Source organism: Squalius cephalus, assembly GCF_949319135.1.
Source record: "Squalius cephalus genome assembly, chromosome: 20".
NCBI lineage: Eukaryota > Metazoa > Chordata > Actinopteri > Cypriniformes > Leuciscidae > Squalius > Squalius cephalus.
The window spans coordinates 20,563,159-20,588,692 of NC_137141.1; the positions used below are offsets into that span (position 1 = coordinate 20,563,159).

At 37.2% G+C, this 25,534-nt stretch overlaps 4 protein-coding genes across 7 annotated transcripts; 2 read left to right on the top strand and 2 right to left on the bottom strand.

Moving 5' to 3' along the window:
• Positions 1-80: 80 nt before the first annotated feature.
• On the bottom strand, positions 81-2,138 carry morn2 (MORN repeat containing 2). Of its 2 annotated transcripts, none has more exons than XM_079852922.1 (5): positions 2,018-2,138; positions 1,811-1,867; positions 1,610-1,716; positions 1,173-1,312; positions 81-1,075 (listed from the first exon to the last, which is right to left on the bottom strand). In XM_079852922.1, the coding sequence occupies exons 1-5, from the start codon at positions 2,022-2,024 to the stop codon at positions 973-975; spliced, it is 414 nt and encodes a 137-aa protein (XP_079709048.1). In that variant the 5' UTR covers positions 2,025-2,138; the 3' UTR covers positions 81-972. The 2 variants fall into 2 exon arrangements, with proteins under 2 accessions (XP_079709048.1, XP_079709047.1); XM_079852921.1 differs by having other exon boundaries at positions 885-1,075; positions 1,173-1,309; positions 2,018-2,123.
• Positions 2,139-2,170: 32 nt separating this feature from the next.
• Positions 2,171-4,346, top strand: znf593 (zinc finger protein 593). Of its 2 annotated transcripts, none has more exons than XM_079852925.1 (4): positions 2,171-2,254; positions 2,931-3,133; positions 3,233-3,295; positions 3,524-4,244. In XM_079852925.1, the coding sequence occupies exons 2-4, from the start codon at positions 2,934-2,936 to the stop codon at positions 3,648-3,650; spliced, it is 390 nt and encodes a 129-aa protein (XP_079709051.1). In that variant the 5' UTR covers positions 2,171-2,254; positions 2,931-2,933; the 3' UTR covers positions 3,651-4,244. The 2 variants fall into 2 exon arrangements, with proteins under 2 accessions (XP_079709051.1, XP_079709050.1); XM_079852924.1 differs by having other exon boundaries at positions 2,175-2,245; positions 3,524-4,346.
• A 341-nt stretch (positions 4,347-4,687) lies between these two features.
• On the top strand, positions 4,688-11,465 carry selenon (selenoprotein N). The gene is made up of 12 exons (XM_079853415.1): positions 4,688-5,025; positions 5,937-6,054; positions 6,250-6,380; positions 6,636-6,848; positions 7,070-7,194; positions 7,346-7,483; positions 8,024-8,105; positions 8,321-8,509; positions 8,939-9,044; positions 9,712-9,824; positions 9,932-10,033; positions 10,112-11,465. Exons 1-12 carry the CDS (start codon positions 4,831-4,833, stop codon positions 10,277-10,279), a joined length of 1,680 nt encoding a protein of 559 aa, XP_079709541.1. The 5' UTR covers positions 4,688-4,830; the 3' UTR covers positions 10,280-11,465.
• Positions 11,364-25,486, bottom strand: LOC307148112 (oxidation resistance protein 1). 2 transcript variants are annotated; one of them, XM_079853413.1, is made up of 15 exons: positions 25,196-25,486; positions 24,094-24,317; positions 23,836-23,999; positions 23,134-23,201; positions 21,167-21,319; positions 20,826-20,957; positions 20,534-20,718; positions 19,144-19,460; positions 18,894-19,041; positions 18,572-18,737; positions 13,315-13,425; positions 13,019-13,171; positions 12,770-12,865; positions 12,563-12,636; positions 11,364-12,455 (listed from the first exon to the last, which is right to left on the bottom strand). In XM_079853413.1, the coding sequence occupies exons 2-15, from the start codon at positions 24,153-24,155 to the stop codon at positions 12,320-12,322; spliced, it is 1,965 nt and encodes a 654-aa protein (XP_079709539.1). In that variant the 5' UTR covers positions 24,156-24,317; positions 25,196-25,486; the 3' UTR covers positions 11,364-12,319. The 2 variants fall into 2 exon arrangements, with proteins under 2 accessions (XP_079709539.1, XP_079709540.1); XM_079853414.1 differs by lacking the exons at positions 11,364-12,455; positions 12,563-12,636; positions 12,770-12,865; positions 13,019-13,171; positions 13,315-13,425 and adding an exon at positions 15,124-15,717.
• Between the last annotated feature and the right edge of the window lie 48 nt (positions 25,487-25,534).

Sequence of the window (25,534 nt, forward strand, 5' to 3'; positions counted from 1 at the left end):
CAAAAAGAGGCCTTGTTTTACAGTAAGTGGATGGATGAAGGGAGAGTGGGAGAAAGATAGAGACGGCTGTTAGCATTTTTATGGCTCAAAATCAGACGATTTAATTTCCTCTTCAACCTTTAAGACCAATTTTCCATTTTACAATGAACTCTGTATCAGCTCTGGAAAGGATCCGCTAGACACATGAGCAAAAACACCCACAAAATTATTGTCATAAACTCAGAAGTGAACATTGAGTCATACCAAATTAAATTGAGGTATAGCAATGAAAAAAGTTATTCAGTTTCAAGTCTAATCAAATGCACTGGAGCTTCAGGTTCATTTAAAGCAGGATTAGAAGTGGCCTGCAGGGCGGTAGATCTCTAGGAGCAGGATTGAGCTTTCCTGATTCACAGTAAACACGTTCTCACTCCAGAGGACAGGAAATTGAGCTTCACGCTCTTACACAACTCCTGACTTCTCACCCCAGTCATGAGCTCAGCTGCTTGTGCATGCTCGTGTATTTTGGAGATGCACTCCACCAGTGGCTTTACACAGAGAGTCACATTCCTCGCACAAAACAAAGTCATGATTCTTTCTGAAGTGCAGTGTGTAAGAACATGTGTTCTTGATCGTCAGTGGATGCTGCTGGAACTGAAGTCATTTCATCTGTATAACAGATTACATCAATGCCTCAGGATTGCTAGCTGTGGTTAATGCATCAATGTGTATCTTTGATCTCTCTCAGTAGTTTCACAGGCGTTAATTCTTAGAGATTTGCCTCAAGTTATCTTGAAAATATGCTCATATTGTACTATCACTATTTGATAATTCAGTGCTTCAAAATATCTTTTAAAGTTATGCTTGATCCAGTGATTAAATAAAAAAAAACTAAAACAATAAAGCACTTTCTGTCAAACAACTTTGACATTTTATTGAGTGCCAAAGGGTTTCACAGTGTATTCATTTAAATGGTGTGTGTATCTGTGCATGTCACATGTTGACTTTGAGCTTCAGCCCCAGTGCTGCTTTGTTATGGAACATCCCAGTCCACAAAAGTCCTTGTGAATCTGTGAACTCCCCGTCACCTTCTAATCTGCAAAAAAATCATAAGTAACCTTTTTTTTTTGCATATGTTTGCATATAAAATAAGGTTGTCATTGAGACCAAGGATTGATTTTATATTGTTTCACCTGTTGTTGTGGAAGTTTCCAGTGTATTTTGTCCCATCAGGAAATCTGTAAGTTCCTTTGCCATGATACATGTTGTCTCTGAACAGGCCACTGTAAATTGCCCCTGATGGGTGTGTAAGAGTTCCTTCGCCATTCATCTGCTGGCCATAACAACAGCAACCAAGACTTAATTACTAAAAGCACATTTTATTTCACTTTTATATTTTAATTTACATTTAATGAACTTTGCTGCATAATCCACTCAAAATAGAGATACAAGCATAAATAACAGTAGGCTATGAAAGGAGATCATATGACTGAAGTTCCAGTATGTCACTGACTTTCAGTCCAGCACAGAGCTTTAGCGCACATGTGACTGCTTCACTTATTGAAATATTTTATTTTTTTAAATCATATCACACATACACACACACACAGAGAGAGAGAGAGAGAGAGACCTTATCATTGGCCCATTCCCCAGTGTATGTAAGTCCAGAGGCTGATGTCTGTGTGCCAGACCCTTTCCTTATAACCACACCATCTGAAGTACGAGAGCACTCGCCATCTAATCACAACACACAAACAGACATCTTTTCAATGTGCTTAATGAAATAATAGTGAAAAATCACAGACATGTCAAAAGCTGACAGCTAACTCACCATATTTGTCTCCATTTGGAAAAATGTAAGAGATTTTAAGTGTTGTAACGTTAGTCTCTGCAACAAAGAGTAGCAAAGTTAAATCAATAAGACTTTTATATCTTGAAGTAACAGCAAAAAAAAAACATAGTTTAAGTTGTTCAGCAAGTAATAAGCATTTATATTCAGAACATTTATTACGGTATTATATATCATGAATATATTTACCAGACATGATGGTGTATTTAATTGGTTTTAGTAAACGCTTTATTAAAAACTCTTGACACCTCCATAGCAACGACGCAACAACTCTGCTTCGTCTGATTGCTTTGGGTCGTGTGCTCTCTGTACTGCCCTCTAAAGGTGAGCGCGCAGATAACACGAGCGCGCCTGCCGACCCGGAAGTTATTCGTGCGTGTGTCCAACGTGTGTACGGTGAGGCAGCTGCGTGTTAACGTGAGTAAAGTAATAATTATATCTTCATCATTTCTGCTTTCCAGATCCATAATTCATAATAACAACTTGATGAAAGGGCGCTTATTGCGAGATAGAAAGCACGTAAAGATGTTTTGAGTGGATGTTTTTGTTGAATGTATTTGATATGCTGTTCTTTGCGAGTGATATAACGTTACCACTGTCATACGAACTGGTATGACCCCATTTTGCTAATTTTCAGAATGGAGCTTAAATTGTAACTTTTTTAAAATGTGTTGCTCTGACATTTGATAGCTCAACTTTTCTGTTGACAGATTAAAGGGATAGTTCACCCAAAAAGAAATCATTTACTCACCCTCAAGTTGTTCCAAACCTGTATGAGTTTCTTTCTTCTGCTGAACACTAAAAGATATTTTGAAGAATATTGGTAACCAAACAGTTGATGGACTCCATAGACTTCCACAGTATTTTTTTCTATACTATGGAAGTCAATGGGGTTCGTATTTGGTTACCAATATTCTTCAAAATATCTTCTTATGTGTTCAGCAGAGGAAAGAAACTCATACAGGTTTGGAACAACTTGAGGTTCAGATGGCAGATTTTAGTTGTAATGGCATATTTTAGTTCAGTGATACTGTCTTTTGGAGAAGTTCACAACTCCCTAAACTCACTTCAGAAATTAAAAACTGTTTTCTCTTGTTTTCAGATCATGGGTAAGTCCAAACAGGTAGGAAACCACAGAAGTACCAAGAAGAAGCATATTGCCAAGACATGGAAGACCAAGCACAGGACAAAGGACCTTGACCAGATCCATGTAGACATGACCCCTGGAAATGCTGCTAAGTTATTAAAGCAAGATGTAGATTATGATGTTACAGGCAGTGCCCAGCATTACTGTCTGCACTGCGCGTAAGTCACACCTCACCACAAAGAAAACAAAGCACGCACACACCATAAAAATCTGTTTTTTATCTTAAATGTTTTTTTTTTCTTCTTCCTGTTTTGCAGGAGATATTTTGTTGATTTGAAAACCATGAAAGAGCATTTCAAGACCAAAGTTCATAAAAAACGGTGAGCAGAGCCTCATCATCTTCCTCCTCTCATCCTTAAAATTGAATCTTTGGATCATAATATAAAATACATTTACCTACATAACTCGAATAAAATGATGCTTGGGTTTCCCCATTTAGAATCAGAATGATGCTCATTCTAAAAGCTCCATAATGCATCCCTTGTTGTTCAGACTTCCTTCCTAATATATATTAACTTTATATATGTATATAATTTTTTTTTTTTAAGACTGAAAAAGCTGAGGGAAGAGCCGTATACACAAGCTGAGGCAGAGCGGGCAGCAGGAATGGGCTCTTACATCCCACCCAAAACCATAGAGGTTCACACACAGCAAGTCGAGGAGAATATGGACTGAAAAACGACTTCTACCCATCTATGGACTCTTCTGAGTAAAACCATTAGGTCTGGACTCAGACCAACAATTTAACCTTTTTCAGAGCTGAAATTAATTTTCCCAGTGTCAGGTGAATTACAAGTTTAGAAGGAGACAATTTAAAATAAGTTGATATAATATTTTATGAATATTCATTCTCAGCAAATTTAGACACTGTTTGATTTTGGAGAAGTCCTGGAACAGCTGACTACTTTCATACACTTCTGAAATTAAGTTGTTGAAGTCTGCTTACAACAAGCAACCTTCTGGGACTGTAAGCCTCACAGTGTTTACTCTGTGTGAGTGTGTATATATACTAAATAAATGTGCATTAAGAGAGCTGAAATAAAATTATAAATCCATTAATGTCTCCTCTCAAATGTTTGTTTGCCAATGTAATTTTTCACCTATAGCATATTATAGTTTATATTTGTCATGTGCCCTTCTTGAACAATGGCAGTTAAATATTTAATGTAAACCATAATCAATGCTAGCAAACTATAAAAATTATTTGTTAAAAACCTAATCTGTCATGTAGGAAACATGGAAATGTATTTATTAAAGAGTGGGACCCTGCATTATGGTTTTATGGTTAGAATTGCCACAGTTGTAAATGTACAGATCCTTTTTTATAAGTCATTTATTGTTTCTTTTAAATCTTAAAAATATTATTGACCCAATTCCTCTGTTTTCACTTAATGTTAATTGTGTTCACGTCTAGTCTCCCTGTGGTTGAAATGCCCTTATCATTCATGGACATTACGCGAATATTTAACTCTATTAGCAATAGCAACACGAAGGACAAAAAGACAGAGACAGTACATTCTCTGGCCGAGATACCGTTATGGTCACACATAAAAAAAAACAATCTGCTGCCTATCTTGACAGTATTTTGCCATCATAGCCACGTTCCGAATGTTGTCTAGATAGGCAGATCCCTAGATTTGATCATCACACACCCAAAGTGTTATAAATGTGCGCACTGGCCCTTTAAGAGCGTCAGTCAGACATGATCCACTAGCCGGAGAAATCTCGGAGAAGCAGGAGTGATTTCCTCCTGCTCCACTACAGTGTGATTTCACTTAAGAGTCTTGTTTTCACCCTGGGCTGTTTTTATGCCCCTGAAGTGATTTACAGAGCAGATAGAGACATTTATTAGAGTATGGCCGCAGACGTGGATAAAACTACTGCTGGAGACCCAACGGCTGATCATCATGATGAAGATCGCGCGACTCCATCCAGCAGACGCGCCCGCTCACGTTTCAAGCAGCTCTTCAGCTTATTCATAATCGCTGCTGTTCCTTTCATCGGCTTCTGCATTAAACATTATCAGGACATCCAGCTTGTGAAACGACATGTAAGTTATACCAGTTTGGTCAGATTTTGATTGCAGTTGTTTGACCACTGAAGGAGGGATGCTTCCCAGAGATATTGCGTGATTGTCTTATTGTAGCTGTTCAAGCCACATGTTGTCTTTGCAGTTGACTTAACTTGGCTAAAATGCTGTAAGTTTATTTATCTTTATACACTCCTCTTTTAATATTCGTTTAAAGTGTAATGAATTTGGCTACAGATTTGCGCTCTCTTTGCCACGTCCTCTTTTGTTATTTGCGAACAGTAAACTTGCATCTGCTCCAGCTGCCCGCTGTTTTACAAGGGTTGGGTAATTGCCACAGCTGGGAAAGACTGTTAGAACACCAACCAACCCCCCTCTCTTTCATACATCACTGTTAATTCTGTCACTTCCTACATTAGACATTCTCCTGGTTGCCCTCCTTCTGAGACTGACAATAAACCCAGACACAACATAAAAATAGGTCAGTAATTCAGTTAAAAAAAAAACGACGCAGCCATCATTGTTTTGTTGCCCTCGGGTATTTAGCTGTGCTTTCCAAACGAATGGTTCGTTCTTTTGAGTCGAATCTTTTCACTGAATCAGTTGAACCGGTTAAAATGGTCTAAAATCAATCACCCACGAATCTGACTGTATCGGTCCGAGTAGTTCTGTAAAAGTCAAGTCGTGTAAAAATAATAAGCATGAAAGTTAATAAATATCATTTTATTAAACCTTGCAAAAAACCGCCGAGAACCCCCCCCCCCCCCCCCCCCCCCCCCCCCCCCCCCCCCCCCAGTTCTTTGAAACAAACTGTTCAAAAGAACTAATCGCAAAATTAGCCTGTTTTACAATTACTAGTTCTTTCATTAGGGTTAGGAGCAACCTGTAAAATTGCTGAGGTTTCTTCTCTGTTTGGATTGTCTCTATTGTAGGAAGCAGGATTGAAGGCATTGGGAGCAGATGGACTCTTTTTCTTCTCATCCCTGGATACTGATCATGACCTTTATCTCAGTCCAGAGGAATTCAAACCTATTGCAGAAAAACTCACAGGTATTATTTACCCTGTCTGTACTCTTGCAGAGCATTAGCATCCTTTCACAGGCAGATATAGTCTATTAAAGCAGAATTAATGTGCTTCAATGTCAGTATTCATCACTGTAGAAAACTGAATGCCAGCTGAGAGTTTTAAAGCAATGCATTTTTCACATTGTTGTAATGCCTGATGTCCATCTCTGTTGCCTGAAGGTGTGGAACCTCCTCCAGAGTTTGAAGAGGAGATACCACATGACCCAAATGGAGAGACGCTGACCATACATGCTGAAATGCAGCCACTACTACTGGAAAGCATGACTAAGAGCAAAGATGGCTTTCTAGGGGTAATTTAAACATTAGACTTCATTATTTATACATTTGTCACTAAACAATGATATAAACAGACAGGGTGATGATTTCAAAATATATGTATATTAAAATGAAAATTACCAGTAATAAGAACAATTCAAAGTAATAATAAATTAATTTTTATTATTATTAAAATTATTATTTTTTAATTATATAAGTTGGACCCATTACAAGGTACATACTAAAAATGGGTGTATAAGGTAAATTGAGTGCAGTGTCCTTCTCAACAGGTTTCACACAGCTCTCTTAGTGGGCTGCGGTCTTGGAAACGTCCAGCTGTTCCTTCATCCACGTTTCATGCCAGTCGGTTCAAGGCCTTCTTGCCACCCAGTGGTAAATCTGCCCTTGGTGACACTTGGTGGATTGTTCCCAGCGAATTGAACATTTTCACTGGCTACCTTCCCAATAACCGTTATCATCCTCCCACTCCACGAGGCAAAGAGGTACAAATATACCTTTAAAATTTTTTAATTAGTTCAGTGAGTTTAGATGTTCATTGTTCACACCCATTTAACAATTTTAATTTAATATCACTTGTATTTATTCAAAGCAACTTGATGAATAATAGGTTATCTGAGATTGTGAAGAGTATTTTTGATCAAGAATGAGATTAATTCGATCTCTTTAGTTGTAGATGGGTGACATGATTGTCCTTTTTTTGCAGGTGCTGATCCACTCTCTGCTGAGTATGTTCCACCCGCGGCCCTTTGTGAAATCCCGCTTTGCTCCACAGGGAGCTGTGGCTTGTATACGGGCTGCTAGTGACTTTTATTATGACATTGTTTTCAGGTGAGTTAAAAAAAACTGCCATGCTAGAAATCTAAAATAAATGGGATTTTCTTAAAATCTAGTAGTAATCTACTGTGCATGTAACTGTTTGAAATCTTCTGTTTTAACTGTGAGCCTCCAACGGATTCTGATGGTATTGTGTTAATTACAGAATCCATGCGGAGTTCCAGCTAAATGATGTTCCCAACTTTCCATTTTGGTTCACTCCTGGGCAGTTTGCTGGTAACATCATCCTCTCTAAAGATGCTTCTCACATCCGAGAGTTTCATCTTTACGTCCCAAATGACAAGTCAGTCTTCCCTCCACTATTCCTAACTGCAAGAATAAGCACTTTTCAGGTGTTGAGTGTAGGGCTGCGTAATTAATCTTGTTTTAATCATGATCACAATTTCTGTTTCTCTCGATAAATTAAGCATAATCGCCTGTGCATTTTGCCTGCTGGGCTTTTTTCCTGACAAAGTTGTTTTCATTTGACTTTTCCATTATTTTGCATTGGTAACAAGCCTCTACAAGCTTTCATGTAAATAGAAAAACATTAACATAATTTTGAATTTAATTATTCATTTCTCAGTTTTAGTTTTTAATAATGTAGAGTGTGTGTTAATTCATATAATAAACATAATGAACCAGAAAACTAGATGAGGTAAAATAAAACCATGTTCTCTTGATTTGTGCTCACATGTAAGTGCAATAATTCTAATGAAATGTATAAAAAAAAAACTAAAATCAAAATAATCATGATTATATAATTGTAATTGTGATCAAATACTTGTGATTATCTGTTTAACCGTTATTGTGCAGCCCCAGTTGAGTGTGTTTTATATGGCAGAACTCTGAATGTGGACATGGAATGGTTGTATGGTGCCAGCGAGAGCAGTAACATGGAGGTGGATATTGGATACTTGCCTCAGGTTAGAGCTGATAATTATGTACAACGCGTTCAGAGGGTTTTGATTTATGGTTATACATAATACTGAAACTGCTTCCATTGACATTTTACTGCATGCTCTTAAATCAGTTTTTCTCGTTGCTGATGAATCAAAGCTTAAATTATTATTTTACTGACATCTTGGCATGATTAGTTAAAACATGATACAAAAAGTAAACGGGCCGTATATGTTTACAGATGGAGCTCAAGGCAGCAGGACCCTCCACTCCCTCAGTGATCTATGACGAGCAAGGGAACATGATTGACAGCCGAGGGGAGGGAGGTGAGCCCATTCAGTTTGTGTTCGAGGAGATTGTCTGGAGTGCAGAGCTGAGCAGAGAAGAAGCATCAAGATGCTTGGAGGTCACAATGTACCCATTTAAAAAGGTGAGTCCCTTGCTACAATTCCTACAAATTCATACTTGAACACCTGAAATCAGTTAATAAGAGTCTGCAGCAATGTTGTTGCAATGAATGTTCTTTGAAGTCAGCATGAAATGAATTCACACTACCAATAAAGGTTTCAAAAGGGGGTTTTCACACCAATGCCATAGAAGAAGGGTTCCCCAAAGAACCATTCAGTGAACAGTTCGTAATAAATAACCATTTTTGTTTCTAAAAGTAAAATTTTAATAATCTAAAGAACCTTTAGTGCAATGGAAAGGTTCCATGGATGCCAATAAGGAACCTTTATTTGTAAGAGTGCATCTATTTTCTAAATGTTTCTAATTGTGAATGTTTGATCCATGTATGTTTTTATTTGGAGCCCATAATTTTCACTCAAAATGTCAAACGCATGGGTCTTCTCTTTGGAAGGTGCCATATTTACCATTCAGTGAGGCCTTTAGCAGAGCTGATGCTGAGAAAAAGCTGATTCACTCCATTCTGCTCTGGGGATCCCTGGATGACCAGTCATGCTGAGGTAAGACGCCCATGGTCGACTATAACAAAGCATACATGCTGCTGGAAGAGCTAAATTCGGCCATATGGGTCAGCATTAGGGATGCACCAAAATTTCGGCAGCCGAAGATTATTGGCTGAAAATGGAATTTTTGGTTTTTGGCTGAAAAAGAAAAACGGCCCCTCAGTTTTTAGCGCTCAGTTTTCCTCTCGCTCTAGCTGTTATCACTGCGTGATTTGATGCTCTGCTCAATTTTCCGCTCTATGCATGTGTGCTCCGCTCATGCTCATCGGAAAAGTCCACTCAAATAACGTCCTGACATAAAAGTTATATGTAGTAGTAGACTTATTTCTGTTTGGAATAGCCCTACTGTGCCGTAACATGGTGTGGTATAGCCATGCTAGGCAACACTGGTTAAAAAAAATATATAAATATATATATATGTCTAATATTAATACAATCATACAAAAAAAGCTAATTTAAAATAATAAATAAAGCATTTTTGGTTTTCAGTGGCCCAGAATTTTCATTTCAGTGTATCCATAGTCAGCATGACATAGATCTTCTGGTAGTGTTAATCATTGCTCAGAGTGTGTTTTAAAGCTAGAGTACTCAAGTTCTTTCAACTATATTAGATGTTTCTCTGATTTGTGTTCTGTACACTTCTGTTTCTCCTTATCTCCGGTAGGTTCAGGGCGGACTCTTCGGGAGACAGTCCTCGAGAGTTCGCCCGTTCTGGCCTTACTCAACCAGAGCTTCATCAGCAGCTGGTCTCTAGTCAAAGAGCTGGAGGATCTGCAGGTGAAGAGTTTGGGTTTTTTAGCTGATGTATATTTTTTAAGCCAAAATGAAAACTTATAATTTTAGACGCATATCAGTGCTAATTAAGTGCTTTTCCTTCCATTTAGGGTGATAAAAAGAATCTGGATTTGAGTGAAAAGGCTCGTTTGCATTTGGAAATGTATACTTTTCCAGTGGAGATGATGGTGGCACTGCCCAACGGCACTGTGGTGAGTCTGCTTTAGATTTCTTAATCTGTGCCAACCTTATTCAAGTTGCTTAGATTAATATCACTGTAACTTCTCCAGGTCCATCACATCAATGCTAATAATTTCCTGGACCAGACATCCATGAAACCTGAGGAAGAGGGGCCAGCTCTCAGTTTCTCAGCAGGTTTTGAAGATCCGTCAACCTCCACATACATCCGCTTCCTGCAGGAAGGACTTGAAAAGGCCAGACCTTACCTGGAGTCATAAAACTAGTTTAAAGATCAGATTTCTGTCTCCAGAAAAATCAGTGCATCTCAGAGAGAATTGAAGGGAGTCTATGAGGGAAAAGAAAGGAAGTGCTGATATCAGCTCGACTCCCCCATGTCTGCTTTGAGGAAAGGTATGCGGAGGAGCTGACGCCATTTCTTCATTCAGAAGGCAGCTATTGACCACATCTTCTTGTACATGGTCCTTAGTGTGACACGTAAAAATGCACAATATAACATCATTTTGTCACTACAGTCACAAGAGTGTGGTTTGTCACCCCAATGAAACGGGGGTGTTAGCTATACACAATAATCTCAATTAAGTCATATATTTTTATATAGAAATTTGCCGTTTTATGTGCAAATTTAACACTTCTTGAGTGACGAATGTCATTAGTCTGATCTATTGCTCAGATTAATGAACTAAAACAGCATTATGTAGTATTACTGATCTGATAAAACCACTTTTATACTTTTGTTTCATTACATACAAAGCCACTTATATTTTGCTGCAAATTGTTTTGTTATTCCAGATGGTTCTGTAGTAGACAGAATGATCCAGGCTGTGGCTTCCACGATTAGGCAGTTTGTGATGGTCTTGTCTGAAAGCCCAATCAGGGTGAGGCCAGGCCTGATGTTGTTGTTTAAGTCTGGAAGCAACGCCTGCTTTTCTGTCTCAACAAAATACTGGCACTGTGCTAAAATACACACAAAGCAAAGCTTTGGATTTCAGCTCAACCACACAGCTGCAGGAAAGCTGCCATGGGCTCTAATATATCTGCTGAAATCCACTTTTGTCTAAAGGTGGAGATGCGTAATGGCTAGTTAAATTTAAAAAAATATATATATTTTAAAAATTAAATATAATGCAAAGAGCTCACATGCACTCGTGTCTGATTCTTTCTACCACATTTAAGCTGAAGAGCAGAAACAGGAACGAAGACTAGAATAGATTTATGTCATTTGGCATAGTATTCATTGTCTTGTTTAAATGGTGCAACTGAAGCTGAATTAACTTTTGCACAACTAATTATCTACCTTTGTCAAATAGATACAATGTCCTTTTTTTCATAAATAAACAGTGTTATTGTTAATTTGATGTTTATTAGGTAAGTTAATAAACACTTTCAGTATGGAGTGACTGCATTTTCACATGTATAAATATTGCATTGGTCTTGTATGACTATAATTTGTTTTGACTTTTTTTTTTAGACCCATTGTTTGTACAGATATCTTTGTGAACTGATGTTATTACTAGTGTAAGAGTTATTTACAGGAAGTAAGTTTTCCTACAGGCTAGGAATCCACAGGAGTGCTTAAGACTTTATGTGAATGTCTAAGAAAGTATTGTGACACCAAAATTCTCAAGACATTTAACATGCATCTCTGAGGTTTGTGTGATGTTTGTGTGTGTGGTTTTTAACCCAAAATCATTTCAGTCTTGGTTTTGTTTTGGCTTGAGTGATGAGGAACCTTTTCTATGTGTAAAGTGTAGCTATGGAAATTTAAACTAACGCCTAAGCTACTGTGTATAGCAGATGCTTTGCTTACTAACAGCAGGCGAGGCTTTCATCTGTGCCATTTAGTCAGGGTGTAGCTTATTTAAGTTGTTATAAATTAACACAGAAGGTTCCTCATCAAAGTAACATGCACACTGTAACCAGCGCTGCAGTAATAATGTGGATCCATGATTGACCTCACTAGTGTAAACGCGTACCATTCAAATGTTATTTGGGCAGATAGTATTCCATTCTGTCCCAGAACATTATTTCTTGTACGATGAAGTGCACTCATTTAAATAATGAAATTAACCCAAATGCATCTTAATCACAAGACGAAACAGGCTTTTTTTTTCCATCATGGTGGTAAAGATGATAGGTGAGCTTTCATCCATTGGTGCAAAACTCTTCCCTTGACTTCACTTCAGGAAGAATATTCACAGTTTGCAGGGTCTCTTTCCCTTCATTTACAGGTGTCAGTAAAATGTGATCGAATAGTTAATTTGAATGGCCATATTTCCCACTAAATCATGATTATATTGTCAGCCAAATGTCCAGGCTTCCAAATCCAAAATTGTGAAGTCGTTTGTCTCAGACAGGCTGCAATTATTAAAGGTGAAACAGGGGTTGCTTCTGCCCAAGAACAACCTCTCATCCACCCACAGACCAAAGTGACCACTGAAATGAAAAGAGACAAAAATTAAGTTTACTTATACAAATTACTTGCAAGACTAAAATAAAAGATAAGAAATAAATTCAGCATTTAGCAGAATATTAATATGTACCTTCCTCCTCCAATGGCAAAAGAGTCCAAATACCCTTTGATGAAAAAAGAGTTTTCTCCAGTCCACCGGAAACACTTAAATGTAATAAATATAATCTCAGAGGTGTTTAAAAGAAATTCCCATTAAGAATTTCATTTGATCTCATAAACCTTTACAGTTGTTTCTCTCAATGATAATAAATTTGCTCAAATGTGTCTTTATGTGTACCTTAAAGCGTGGGTGTGACAGGAACAGGAAGGTCTCTCCAGTGCCATAAAATGCCTCACTAGGATGCAGAGGATGTGAGAGGAAGCTCCCAAAAATCTGAGGGGGAAATTAAAACCACTCAAATAACAATACACCTTTACGAAACCAAACCGTCCAACTTAGGTCAAAATTACAAGTGGAATGAACATTGCAATTAAACAGTGACCCTTGACCCTCAGCTGTCCACTTCACCAGCTGTGAAATAATGACCTGCTGGTTGTTGTCCTTGATGATTATCAGCACAGGTGAGTCGGTAGTGCTGAGTTTTCTGTACAGAGTCTTGAGACTTGCCCCGTGTTTGTCCGTGCTGTAGGACAGCTGCCACGTGCGTCCAATGGTACGTGGAGGCAGCTCTCTCGAGATCTGAGAGAAGACGCATGCTACATATTTTACTACACATTACACACACTGGGCCACCAGAATGAGATCAGGTCTTCATTTTACAAAACTGCATGACTATGAATAAGTATTCATGTATACTGAATCTGAAGTGTGTGAGTACTGACCTCTCTAACTTGTTGGGCATCCAGTATGACACTATGCTTCAATATGTTACTCAAACCTTCTGGTTCAGTAGAGACAGAAGCTTTCAGCCCACTCTCCTCCACTGACACCATCTGTACAGAAACAATATGTGTATGACTCACCAACCCATACACTACTGTTCAAATGTTTGGGGTCAGTAGGATTTTAATAGTTTTATTCAGCAAGTATGCGTTAAATTGATCAAAAGAAATAGATCTGCTATGCTGCTGTTGATTATTGGTGGTGTTGTAGATTATTGCTGCTTCTGCAGAACAAGTACAGGAACTTGCTACTGCCAATACATACACTGATACGCTGCTGTGAGCATGTAAGACTGCTGCTGCACACATAGCATATATAAAATTACCCGTAGCAGATGTGTACAGGTGGAGCTGGGGAAGGTGGAGGGTTTCAGAGGAACTCTGGAAGCATGCTGCAAAATGCTATAGTGAACGCTAACCAGCTATTTAAAGGTGCAGTAAACAATTTCTGAAAAACTGTCGAAAATGAATCAGACCAAGCAACACAACAAACTTCTAGCCAATCAGCAGTAGGGGGTGTGTCCACTCATGACAGGGTAGGAGAGAGTGAGCAAGAGGGAGATTTGAAGAAAGACTGCTGAAAGAGAGATGGCTGAGAGACATTACAAAACAGAAAAGGTCAGAGGAATATCAATGGAAAAAGAAGGGTTATGATCAAGAGCTTTAGGACCCGCGTTAATATTAGAAAAGCTTTCCAGCGCTGGAGAGACCTAAGCGGGAAGGTCTGAAAACAGAGGCCAAGGTTGCTTTGTTTCTGCTCCAAACGTAACATTGGTTTTGAGTGTATGCTGCTGGTGACTAACAACAAACTCTTGCTTATATATACTCGTGTACTGTATGTTCATTTTTTGCTCTTCCTTGTCATTCGTTCTTCATCTTCGCTTTATTTTTCACAAAGCTTAATTTTGCTTCGCTTCAGCTATGATAAAGAGACATTCACGCTTCATGTTAATGCATTTTGGGGGCGGAGCAATGAAGGGAAGTGTGTTTGTTTGGGTTGATTTCAAATATGAAAGTTTCAACAATGATTCTCAGAAATTGCTTACTGCACCTTTAAACATTGAGCAGCAAGCTCATTGGCTGCAGATGCGACAGGAACCAATCTGCTTGTGCCATGTAGTTAATGATGTAAAAGAAGGACCCATCAACCTGCGCCATCTAGAGTTTCATAACAGAACTTGGCATTTATAATGTTACAGAAAAAATTCTATTTCAGATAAATGCTGTTATTTGAACTTTTTATTCATCAAAGAATCCTGAAAAAAATGAATGTTTACAAAAAAAGCACAACTGTTTTCAACAGTGATAATAAGAAGAAATGTCTTTTGAGCAGCAAATCAGCATAGGATGATTTCTGAAGGATCATGTGATAAAGAAGACTGGAGTAATGGTTGCTTAAAAATCAGCCATCACAGGAATAATTATGAAATTGGTGAACATAGGAGACTTCTTTGAAAAAATGTTTATATAAAAAGTGTATTTCACTTTAAACTAGCACCTATAAATAATGAATGCATGTTAACTACTGTAGTTTCTAGTTTAATAATATGGAGCACTAGACAGGTAGGCTATATGAGAGGTTTAAACCAATTTGCTCATTCACGGTGTGCCGTGTACAATAGAACTCTACTGCATGAAAATCTACAATATTTTTTGACCTGTGGATTAATTTTGTCTTCACATTTTAGTACTATATTTACACAGAATAGGGTTTACAAGAACTTTTGTATTGATAAAATCAAACTCCAGTTGAATATTGAAGTTTTTATTTATATACATAAACATTTACATCTGTGAAATAAAATAAAACATATATATACATATATAGTCTCAGTGAAAACATGATGCTGTCTACGTTTGGGTATTTCGCACAGCTTCATACAGTACTTGATGGATCTTGAATTTAACCTCAGGCTTCCGTTGAGGATCAATTTTTGCCAACATGTCAGCAATGACGGCAGCGAATCTGAAATCTTCAGTGTCCTGCTGCATGGCCCTCTCCCTCTCCCAGTCCAGCTGCTCCAGTATCTTCAGTAAGGCTTCTTCAGTGGTAGACATTCTCTCAGGGATTAAGTCAGTAGAAGATGGTGAGGCATTGGAACAGGATGAGATGCTTGGGGTAGGGTAAGCTGAAATTGAACAGGGCGAGGAGCTGCGTTTGGGTGATGGACAGGGTGGAAGAATAGATGGAGTGGGGGGAGGTGGCGATGATGGCATGAGGGACAAGGGTGGAGGTTTGGCAGAAGTCGCAGTCTCTGATGTTTCTGATGTTCCTGATGCCGGAGAGGTTAGGAAGCTGTTTGTCTTCAGTTGTTCCTCAATGGAGACCACTTTATATATTTCCTTATATGAAGAAACAATAATTACATTCAGGTCTAAAAGATGTTGTAAACGTCAATGGGTATATTTTACAAACATGTATACAATCTACCACTATATTTTTCATTCCCTTCTAGCAAAATTAAGCAACTTTAGTATTAAAGCCACAATGAAGTACAAATACTTCCATATTAATCTGTACCATATTACTCTCTTACTGAAACAGACTATTGATATATAAAAAGTGTAGGGCATCCCATCCCACTGAACTATGCAACACTAGCCTGAGAACACAATAACATCCGTCAATAACGTTAAAGAAAGTAAGAGTGACGTTAAAATGAAACGTTAGAAAGTGTTGTCTTTAACTCTAGGGCTGAACGCGTATTCATTTAATAAAATTCATTCAATAAATGCCTAAATATATGCATTTGTGCATTTAGCGATTAAAAAAAACAAACATCATTTGTGTTTCTTACCTTCACGTTTGAGACTTTTCCCCGATGTTTAACAAATTGGCATAACCATCCCAGCTCTGTCATGATCGTGTATGGACTTGGATCAATGCTTCCTGTGTAGACCCTCTTCTTGATCCTCACAAACTTGTCTCTTAAATTCTTCCACGCTTTACGGCAATCTGCCTCGTCTGTTCCCGTGGCGGCGGCGATATCTTTCCATGCATTATTAATAATCTGAACGTCAGTATTATCGCGCATACTCCGATCATAGAGGTACCTATGTCGGCGGACTTGGTCCGCCACTATTTTCTCGAAATGATTCATTCTCAAATTAGTTGCGAAAACTGGAGACCTATAAACGTCATAGACTGTAAAAAAATGAACGCGCGAAACCTTGCGGAGCCAACGCGCGCGATACTGCGTGCGATGACGTCACTGTCGCGCGCGAGGGTTTGCTTCTTTTTTTTCTTTTTTTTATCTTTATTAAATCTTTACGATACAAGCAGTAAGAACACACAAATAGAGTCATTAATACAGAGGGAAAAAATATAGACAAGAGCAGAGCCAGGGGGAGTTTCAAATAAATACATTAAAGATAGAGCATAACTGAATCGTTTTAGCAGCCTTCTTATTTTTTTTACATATTTCACATAAAGAACAGTTAACACATATGTCAAGCTTAAACCTAAGGAGATAATGCTTAGCAGGATAATACCTATGTATGATTTTGAAGCGCAAGGGTTTGCTGTTTGGACAGTCACGGCTGGTGGCGCTTTTTCTTACAAAGATTGAAACAAATGACTGGTCTCTTCATCCAAGTACTTTAATCTACCACCAAAATAACACTACTGCCAATAACTGAGCTGAAGAGACAAACACTTCCAAACTTAAGTTTTACAGATGAAAACCTTGAATGAATGTTCAACATCTTTATTCATATTATATGAATTCCCTATCTAACATATATGTGAAAATATGATTTAAGACTCAAGGTTAATGCAGTAACCACAAGATCTAAAACATAACAGATAAAGCTAAAAAAATATTTACATTATAGTAAACACATGAAGACTTAAATTACTACTGTTCAAAAGTTTGGGGTTGTTAAGATTTTTTTTTAAATACTGTTTTGTATTTTAATCTATTTTAAAATGTAATTTATTCCTGTGATGGCAAAGCTGGATTTACTCCAGTCTTCAGAGTCACATGATCCTTCATAAATCATTAGGTGTGTTTGAGTCTAACTATACTAGGCTTCCACCAATAGGTGACATCTGCCAGTTGTGGGCAGGGAAGAGCTAAAAACAGAAACCCGAAGTTGGACACTTTCTGCTTCTCGTGACGCTTGCGAGGTGTTTGTGCACTTTATCACATATGAACTGCATTAGATGCAATATTTGTCAAATACATAGACGTTTAGATGTTTTCATGAAGCAACAAAAACACTTTTCATTCAAGTCTTTATGTACTGCTTAATACAGCACCATCTGTACAAGCATAAAGTTCAACAGAAGCCTATACTATTTAAATACCAATAAAGTGGATCTATATTTTTTATCAGTTTTATTTTGATAAACATGACTTACTATAACATTAAGGTTAGATGAAAAGAGTTTTTACTTTTATAAAAACACCAATTTTTGAACATTACCTGAGCTGAATGTGTCAGAATAAACACGAAACTGCTGTGTCGTCATCAGAGCTTGTGAAGCCGATTTGGGCCAGCTGTAGCACCTAACCGAGGCGGCTGGTCTCGTCTTACTCTCACGGTACTTTGATGGCACACGTGATTGTGACGCGGCAGCGGACAAACTTTCTAACCAGAATGCATTGCGTTGCATTCGATTGGTCTAATATGCTGATTTGCTGCTCAAGAAACATTTCTTATTATTATCAATGTTGAAAACAGTTGTGCTGCTTAATATTTTTTGTGTAAACCATGATATATTTTTTCAGAATCCTTTAATGAATAGAAAAGTACAAAAGAACAGCATTTATTTGAAATACAAATCTTTTGTAACATTATAATGTCTTTACCTTTCAAAAGCTTGGGGTCATTAAATTGATCAAAAGTGACAGTAGTGTATGCAAAAAGTAGTTTGTTTTAGGCTTCAAGTTCTTGACCTTTGACCATGATTGAGATACTGAGGGTGTGAGTAATCTGGTTGTCATAGAAGCAACACTACAAGTCCATGAATATTGCTAAGCATATTCGACCAGTGAATTACCATGTCTGTATTTACAAATGCAAAGTGTTTTAGTTTTAGTATCATTAAAGTGAGCGAGAGACATCCCCTGCATATTCCAACCAAAACAGGCATTTTTCTTTGTATCACTTTAGTTCGATTGTTATTCTTGCTCTCTTGGCGTGCGTTATCTCAATTTATTTGTTTAATCCATACATTTAGAAAATAACTGACCTCCCAGTCCTCTCCAGCCTGGCCTTCTCGTGGAGACCCCTCTTCTTCCTCATCATCGAGAAGCACAAAATCCTCTTCATCATGCTCTGCTTCATCCTCCTCACCTCCCTCCAGGATGCACAGGTCCGGTCGATGCTGGCTCATGTAAGCGTACAGCTCGTCTGAGCTACAGCACAAAATCAAAGGCAGAAAGGGAAAAAGAACAAGAAAGTGAGATGAAGTAACTTGTACTATAACATTATCAGCACATTAATTAAAACATTCTGCCATGTTTTGCTGTTTATTTCAAGCAGGCTGTGTAGTCTAGGTAAGGCTTAAGTACCTTCCCTGCTGCATGGTGAACCAGGCGTCTCTGGAAGGAATTTTAGGCTTAGAGAAAGCCCTTTTCTTCCCATGCTGCAGTTTCTGTCGAATTCTCACAAACATCAGAGATCCGTTTACACCACTACTAGATGTAGAAGTGCAAGGACCTAATGAGTGAAGAGAGATAACTAAGTGGATTAGCTGATGAAAAAAAAAGAGTTGTCAGTACAAGTTAAATGTCAAAGTTCTCGAGTAAAAATCCTGATTACCTAACAGCTGTCTTTCCAAATATGACCGCTGTTCGGATTTGTCTCGGAATTCATATTCTTTGTTTCCTCTCTGAACACTGTCTGGTCCTCCACAACAGAAAGTAGCAGCAGCAGATGTTAGCATTCCCCCAGACTGCCTCTCAGCTTCAGACATGTCCCTAGTCTCTCCAACTACCTCATCCTCTTCTTTAGCATCCGGAGTCGCTGTCAGATCATGTGAAACGGAGGACACAGGAGCGGGAATGGCCTCTAATGCTGACTGACGGGTTTTCTTGTGGCTGTTTGTTTTGCTCTTTGATGGCTTACAACTGTTACATCTGGAAGAAAAATTAGATCAATGTGTCTGTGCTGTATGTGCAATGAATGATGGGAAAGTTAGTTCTTTGCACTGTTTAATTAACAACCAAAATTCAGTTGTTTGTGGGGTGCTGAGGGGTCTGCAACAAATTGTCACTTTTATTTGTGCGTGTTTGTATATACAGTATGTATGTGTAGTACATATATATATATATATATATATATATATATATATATACACACACACACACTATCTATTACAAATTACATCATATAATTACATTGTATATTACAAAATGTATTTTCAGGACTGTCAAAGTTAAACTTCTGGTGAATGAAATATGTTAAATGTAATGAATTTTTGTACATTCACCAAATTTGATAATATTACAATTTTATTCTGTTAATCTCTGTTAATCTCAACTATTTGCTTTGTATTAATTAATCATTTATATTATTTATAATTTATCATTTTATATATATATATAGTTTTTTTTTTATACTATCTCATAATTTGGCAGCAGGTATATTAGACCCATTATACTATTTTATATAGCCATTATGGTGTATTTATGTGCACGCACTTTGGGTTTGAGCACAAAATCTGCTGGAATGAGTAAAATTATGCTCAATATGCACAATCCTAAATTAAACGAGTGATTAAAGGGACGCGGGTTTGTGTGTCACTCGCTGTCGGAGAGATTAGAGCGCAAGAATGCACAGATTGCATTGTGTATCTATTCTGCGGAAGAGTTTCAGATATTTCAGTATCGATAAATCAATATTTTTGACAACACTAGATTGCACTTAGTTTATTATTTCAGATGCCTGTTTAAAAGACTTGAAAAATGTATATTATATTAAATTCAATCCATCAAAGTGGCTAGTAGGAATATCCACCTGCATTTGGAGGGTTAGCAGGTGTTAATGTCAAGCCCTGTGTATCTATGTATATATATATATATATATATATATATATATATATATTATATATATATATATATATACATATATATATATATATATATATATATATATATATATATATATATATATATATATATATATATCCAAGCAGTGAAGCAGAAAGTACCTGTATGTGGTCTTGTTGAAGTGAATGTGAGAGATATCTGTGTAGAAGGACACTGAGGCAAGATCATCCACAGAGCAGGAGAATACATATTCTTCACAGCCATTCTCCTGAACAAGTGGGTGAGACTTCTGAGGGTCAAAGAAGATCTTATTGGACGTCACCAGCAATATTCCAGAGACCACACCCTAGTGAGACAAGCAAAATGGTGAGTCAGAACTGAAGTTGAATATGCTGCATTTTATGAAATGTAATGGGAATATAAAACAGTGTAACATAAACCTAACATTGTCACCTTTCTGTCTGTGATGTAACGGGAGAACAGTTTGAGGCAAGACACTGCGGCTGGCCCCTCCCCCTGAGAGCATTCAGATGGAAGAGCCAATAGACACACATTTCCATCAGGTAAAGGAACTGCCTCCACATCCTACGAGAGATAAATAAACATCACACAAAACAGTAGAAGAGAAGCCGTTGTGAGTCACTACATTACAGTTTGACTGGCATCACAAAGAGCTTAAACTTGGAATTAATGCTACAAACGAGCAGTACTGAGATTTGTCAGGCTGTTCACTATTTAAACCATAATGGATTAAGCGCCAAGGTTTGTAAACACACTATTTTTTACTCTCTCACCGTCAGTTTGTCATATTCCGCATCCGTGGAAGGAGACACAAGAGTTGCAGTTCCCACAACACCAATGTCGAGCGCAGGATCAAGGCTGTGCTCTTGTCTTGGATGTGGGTCAGAAGCTGTCGCCGTAGAAGTTGAGACCTTGTTCTTGGATAACTGTTTGAGGTGGTGCATAAGGGAAGACATTGTCACACTGAGAGCAGTTTCACTTCCCTTCCTTTTTTCCACACTGCTGTACACCCCCTCATTTCCTTATTCATAGCCCAGTGACATCAGATGTCTGGACTTAGTCACAGCACCCAGGAACTATTAGCTAATCAGAAAAATGCATAATTCATGCAAATGGGATCACATGACATTGTCACTTCCTGTCATAGATTATTTTCCTTTGTCATGTTTGTCTCCCAGTTGTCCCGAGAGATCTTATACATAAGAATAAAAATTAATAGGAGATTAACTGCAACTTTTTTTCAAATAACATTAAAACCGTAAAGACTAGTCAAGTCAAGTATATTTGTATAGCGCTTTTCACAATACAGATTGTATCAAAGCAGCTTCACAGTATTAAATTAAAATAATACAACAAGGTTTGTTTCTAGTGGAATTTATTGATTGATAAAATTAAATATCTCCAAAATATCCCCAACTGAGCAAGCCAAAGGCAACAGTGGCAAGAAACCGAAAAACTCCATCAAGTGACCTAATGGTGACCTAAAACTCCATCAGGTGACCTAATGGAGAAAAAAGTACTACTTACAAACTAGTGTTTGTAGTGTTTACCTGTGGGCCTGTGAGTTACTAAACTGAGAGCACATTAGAATGATTTCTGAAGGCCCAATCATGAAAACTGACATTACAGAAATAAATTACATTTTAAAATATATTAAAATAGAAAACAGTTTTTTTAAACTGCAATAATATTTCACAATATTAATGTTTTTACTGCATTTTTGATCAGATAAATTAAGTCTTAGTAAGCATAAGAGACTTCTTTCAAAAACATAAAAAAAATCTAGTCTTTGAACGGCATTGAATAATAAAATTAAGTATAATACATATGATTTAATATGCATAATTAAAAGTACATAGGGACACCCTAAAAAGAAAACCTCTGAAAAAACTATTCTGACCTCTATTTCTGATTTTATTCATGCCATTAACTGAAAGGTGGACTTCTTATTGTTCCACAAATCAATGAAAACACAGTGTAATATCTGATCATCCAAACTCAAATTCTTCATTCCCTATGGCTTTGCTACAGACAACTGTCTCCAGTCCAGACATGCAAATAATGGTGGATAACATGTATAACTTATACTGGTAGTGGTATCTAATGATTTGCATAGTTTTATCTTTAAACAAACAGCCCAGTCTTTTATTCTGAAACTGTTTAAACCCAGCACACTTAATAGCAAACTAATGTCAGTTTGTTTCCAAATATCACAAAAGTCAAACTGAGAATCTTGTTTATGCTCTTGTAACACATTTCATCTGGTGAAGCTTGAATAACGACAGACGTTGTGTATTTTCAACGGTGTCTCTGTGTAATACAATTCAAACAATATTACCTACTGTACACAAGAAACTAAATGGACATCAACTTTAAAAAATGAGAAGGAAAGACAGTTTGATTGACATTGACATTTGGCTGTGTCATCAAATTAGCCTAGTTTATTATTTCTAGTTTATTAATTCATTTTAAATAATAAAATATCAGTTACCAAAGCTTTCGCAGTCGACATTCTCCCATTATATTTGCTGTCAAGTTTCCATGTTCTCCTTGAATTATCCATTAAACAAAGCTTGACAAGACAGCATGGGGTGTTTCAGTAACCTTTGTTCCAAAGTTATCAGTGCATGACAGCAAGGTATGACAATGTTGGCAGTTATATTTATGGAGACTTCTATCGTACATAAACAGGAACTTGAAGGCGATAGAGTGTGTAAATAAGCTTAAAAACTTTACTCACTCCGTGTTCATTGTTTCTGCATGACTCCAAAATCTTCGTTATTGGATCTTTGACTGGAAATGCCGCCTCTATGAAGATAGATGCAAAAACAGTTCAAACTGCATACAAGTAACTAGAGAGAAAGCAGATGTGTTTGTTTCTCAGTTTGTTTCTTCAGCTGTTTAAACTACAAACACACTGAGTATGTTTAGTAAGCAGGAACTGTAATTTTAAACCAGAGTTTGTGAGTCATTACCATTTAAAAAAATGTCAGCTGGGATTTTCAATGTATACAGTATGTACAAACTCCAAGATTGGCTTTACATTGCAGTATCACTAAGGCTGCATTTATTTATCAGGAATATTGTGAAATATTATTAGAATTTAAAAGAACTCTTTTATATTTTAAAATGTAATTTATTCTTGTGATGGCAATGGTGAATTTTCAGCATCATTACTCCAGTCTTCAGTGTCACATGATCCTTCAGAAATCATTCTAATATGCTGATTTGCTGCTCAAGAAACATTAATGTCAGTGTTAAACAGTTGTTCTACTTAATATGTTTGTGGAATATGTGATAAATTATTTTAAGGATTCTTTGATGAATAGAAAGTTTATTTGAAACAAATATTTTGTGACATTTTAAATGTCTATAAAAAAGCAACTTTATAACTAAACACTATTTCTGTATTGTCAATCGTTGTTGATGGCCATTCACTTACCCTTTAGATAGTACTGTCTTAGTTTGGGGTTTCGGATTTGGTGATTTCCTTTGCCACAGTCCTGCCCAACACTGTTCCCCAGTACACTCTGAGCGCCTATGGAACATTGAGCAGTAATGAAGCCTGGAGGCTGCGAAATTCCAGCCGGCAGCTTTGATCCCAGTCTAAAGACAAGATGACACAGGTCTCTTTATGAGCTTAAGCTACACATTAATGATTTCTTTTTCATCTATCCCTTTAGTCCCAACCAAACCTTACCTATTCTTAACATTTCCAAAGTAGCTGGCCCTGCTCTTGTCTCTCTGAGCTCTGTGGTCCATGAGGTCTCACTGCTGAGATTGAGAGTTGACCAGTCAAAAAATTTAACCCTTCCAGTACAGGAATCAGTGATGGAACGACTGCCCACTGCTGTGTCGGCATCTGGAATTCTTCCTCTTCCTTCTCTCCATCCTCATCAGCATTCTCTCCACTTTACAGGAAACCTGCAATATGCAATAAGAAGAGTCTGCACTTTGTACAAACCATTTTTTATATGCACAAGACATTCTCATTGTATTCTTATATATATATACACATACACACAAGTATTATAGATAAGTAAATATATTTCAATATAAATTATAAATATTATATAATTTGTTTATATTTTGTCTTTTTTTATTTGATTTGGTTTTACCATTCATTGTAGCCTATCTCTTTTTTTACTAATATTTTATTTTCTGTACTATTTTAATACTTCAGTTACTATGTTCTGTATATGCTTCAGCAATTTTGTAAGAATATCATGCCAATAAAGCTTAGTTGACTGAAACAAATCGATCTCTTTCGGTCCACATAGAGCCATTTAATATCCAGGGAATGCACACATTCTAACAAAAGACAGATTCATGCAAAATGGCCTACTTGAGCCCAATATTACAGCAAATACCCAGGTCCAGTAATTATGTGGTTCATCTAAGATTTAAAAAAACAAAACAAAAAACAACGACGACGACAACAACAACATCATCATCATCTACAACAGATGCTCACAGCTGCTTTAAGAATTCAGCAATTTAATAGCAATAATCAGGCCCAAAACACAGTACGAGATGTGGATTGTTGATAGTGCTGCTGCTACAGGCCCCAAATACATCACAATGTCGCACTTCTGTGTCTAGAATCCACAATAATATACAGTATTAATAAACAATATCTTTTCTTAATCCTTGATAGATCATAATCTCTCCCGATTAAAATTCTTAAGCAGTATCTACTGATGGACCACTCATTGTGCTCATGTTTTATGTGTTTCTCTAAACTTGGCACTAAAATCGAGTTACAATAATCGAAAATCACCAAATATGTGCATTCATCTTACCTTGGTCTTTAATGATCCCATATAACGACCAGCTGATCGGGACCTTCCGCATGATGCACTGTCATGTGTTTTGATGCCTCTGCAGTGAATCTGTCAGTCATTAGATAATAGATAGGACCGCTCAATTCCCAATTACAATTCCCTTTCGCTCAAATTCCAAATTACAATCGAAATATCGTTGCAGAATGTACCAGCTGAAAATATCTCCCTCTAAATATTTGATTTTCTAAACCTACATTTGCTTCGATGCAGTCTGGCCAAGCAGGTATATTAACTTCCATCTGCAAGGTGACTTTTATTTTGTTTTTATGTATATAGTAGTTTAAATAAACCAAATGC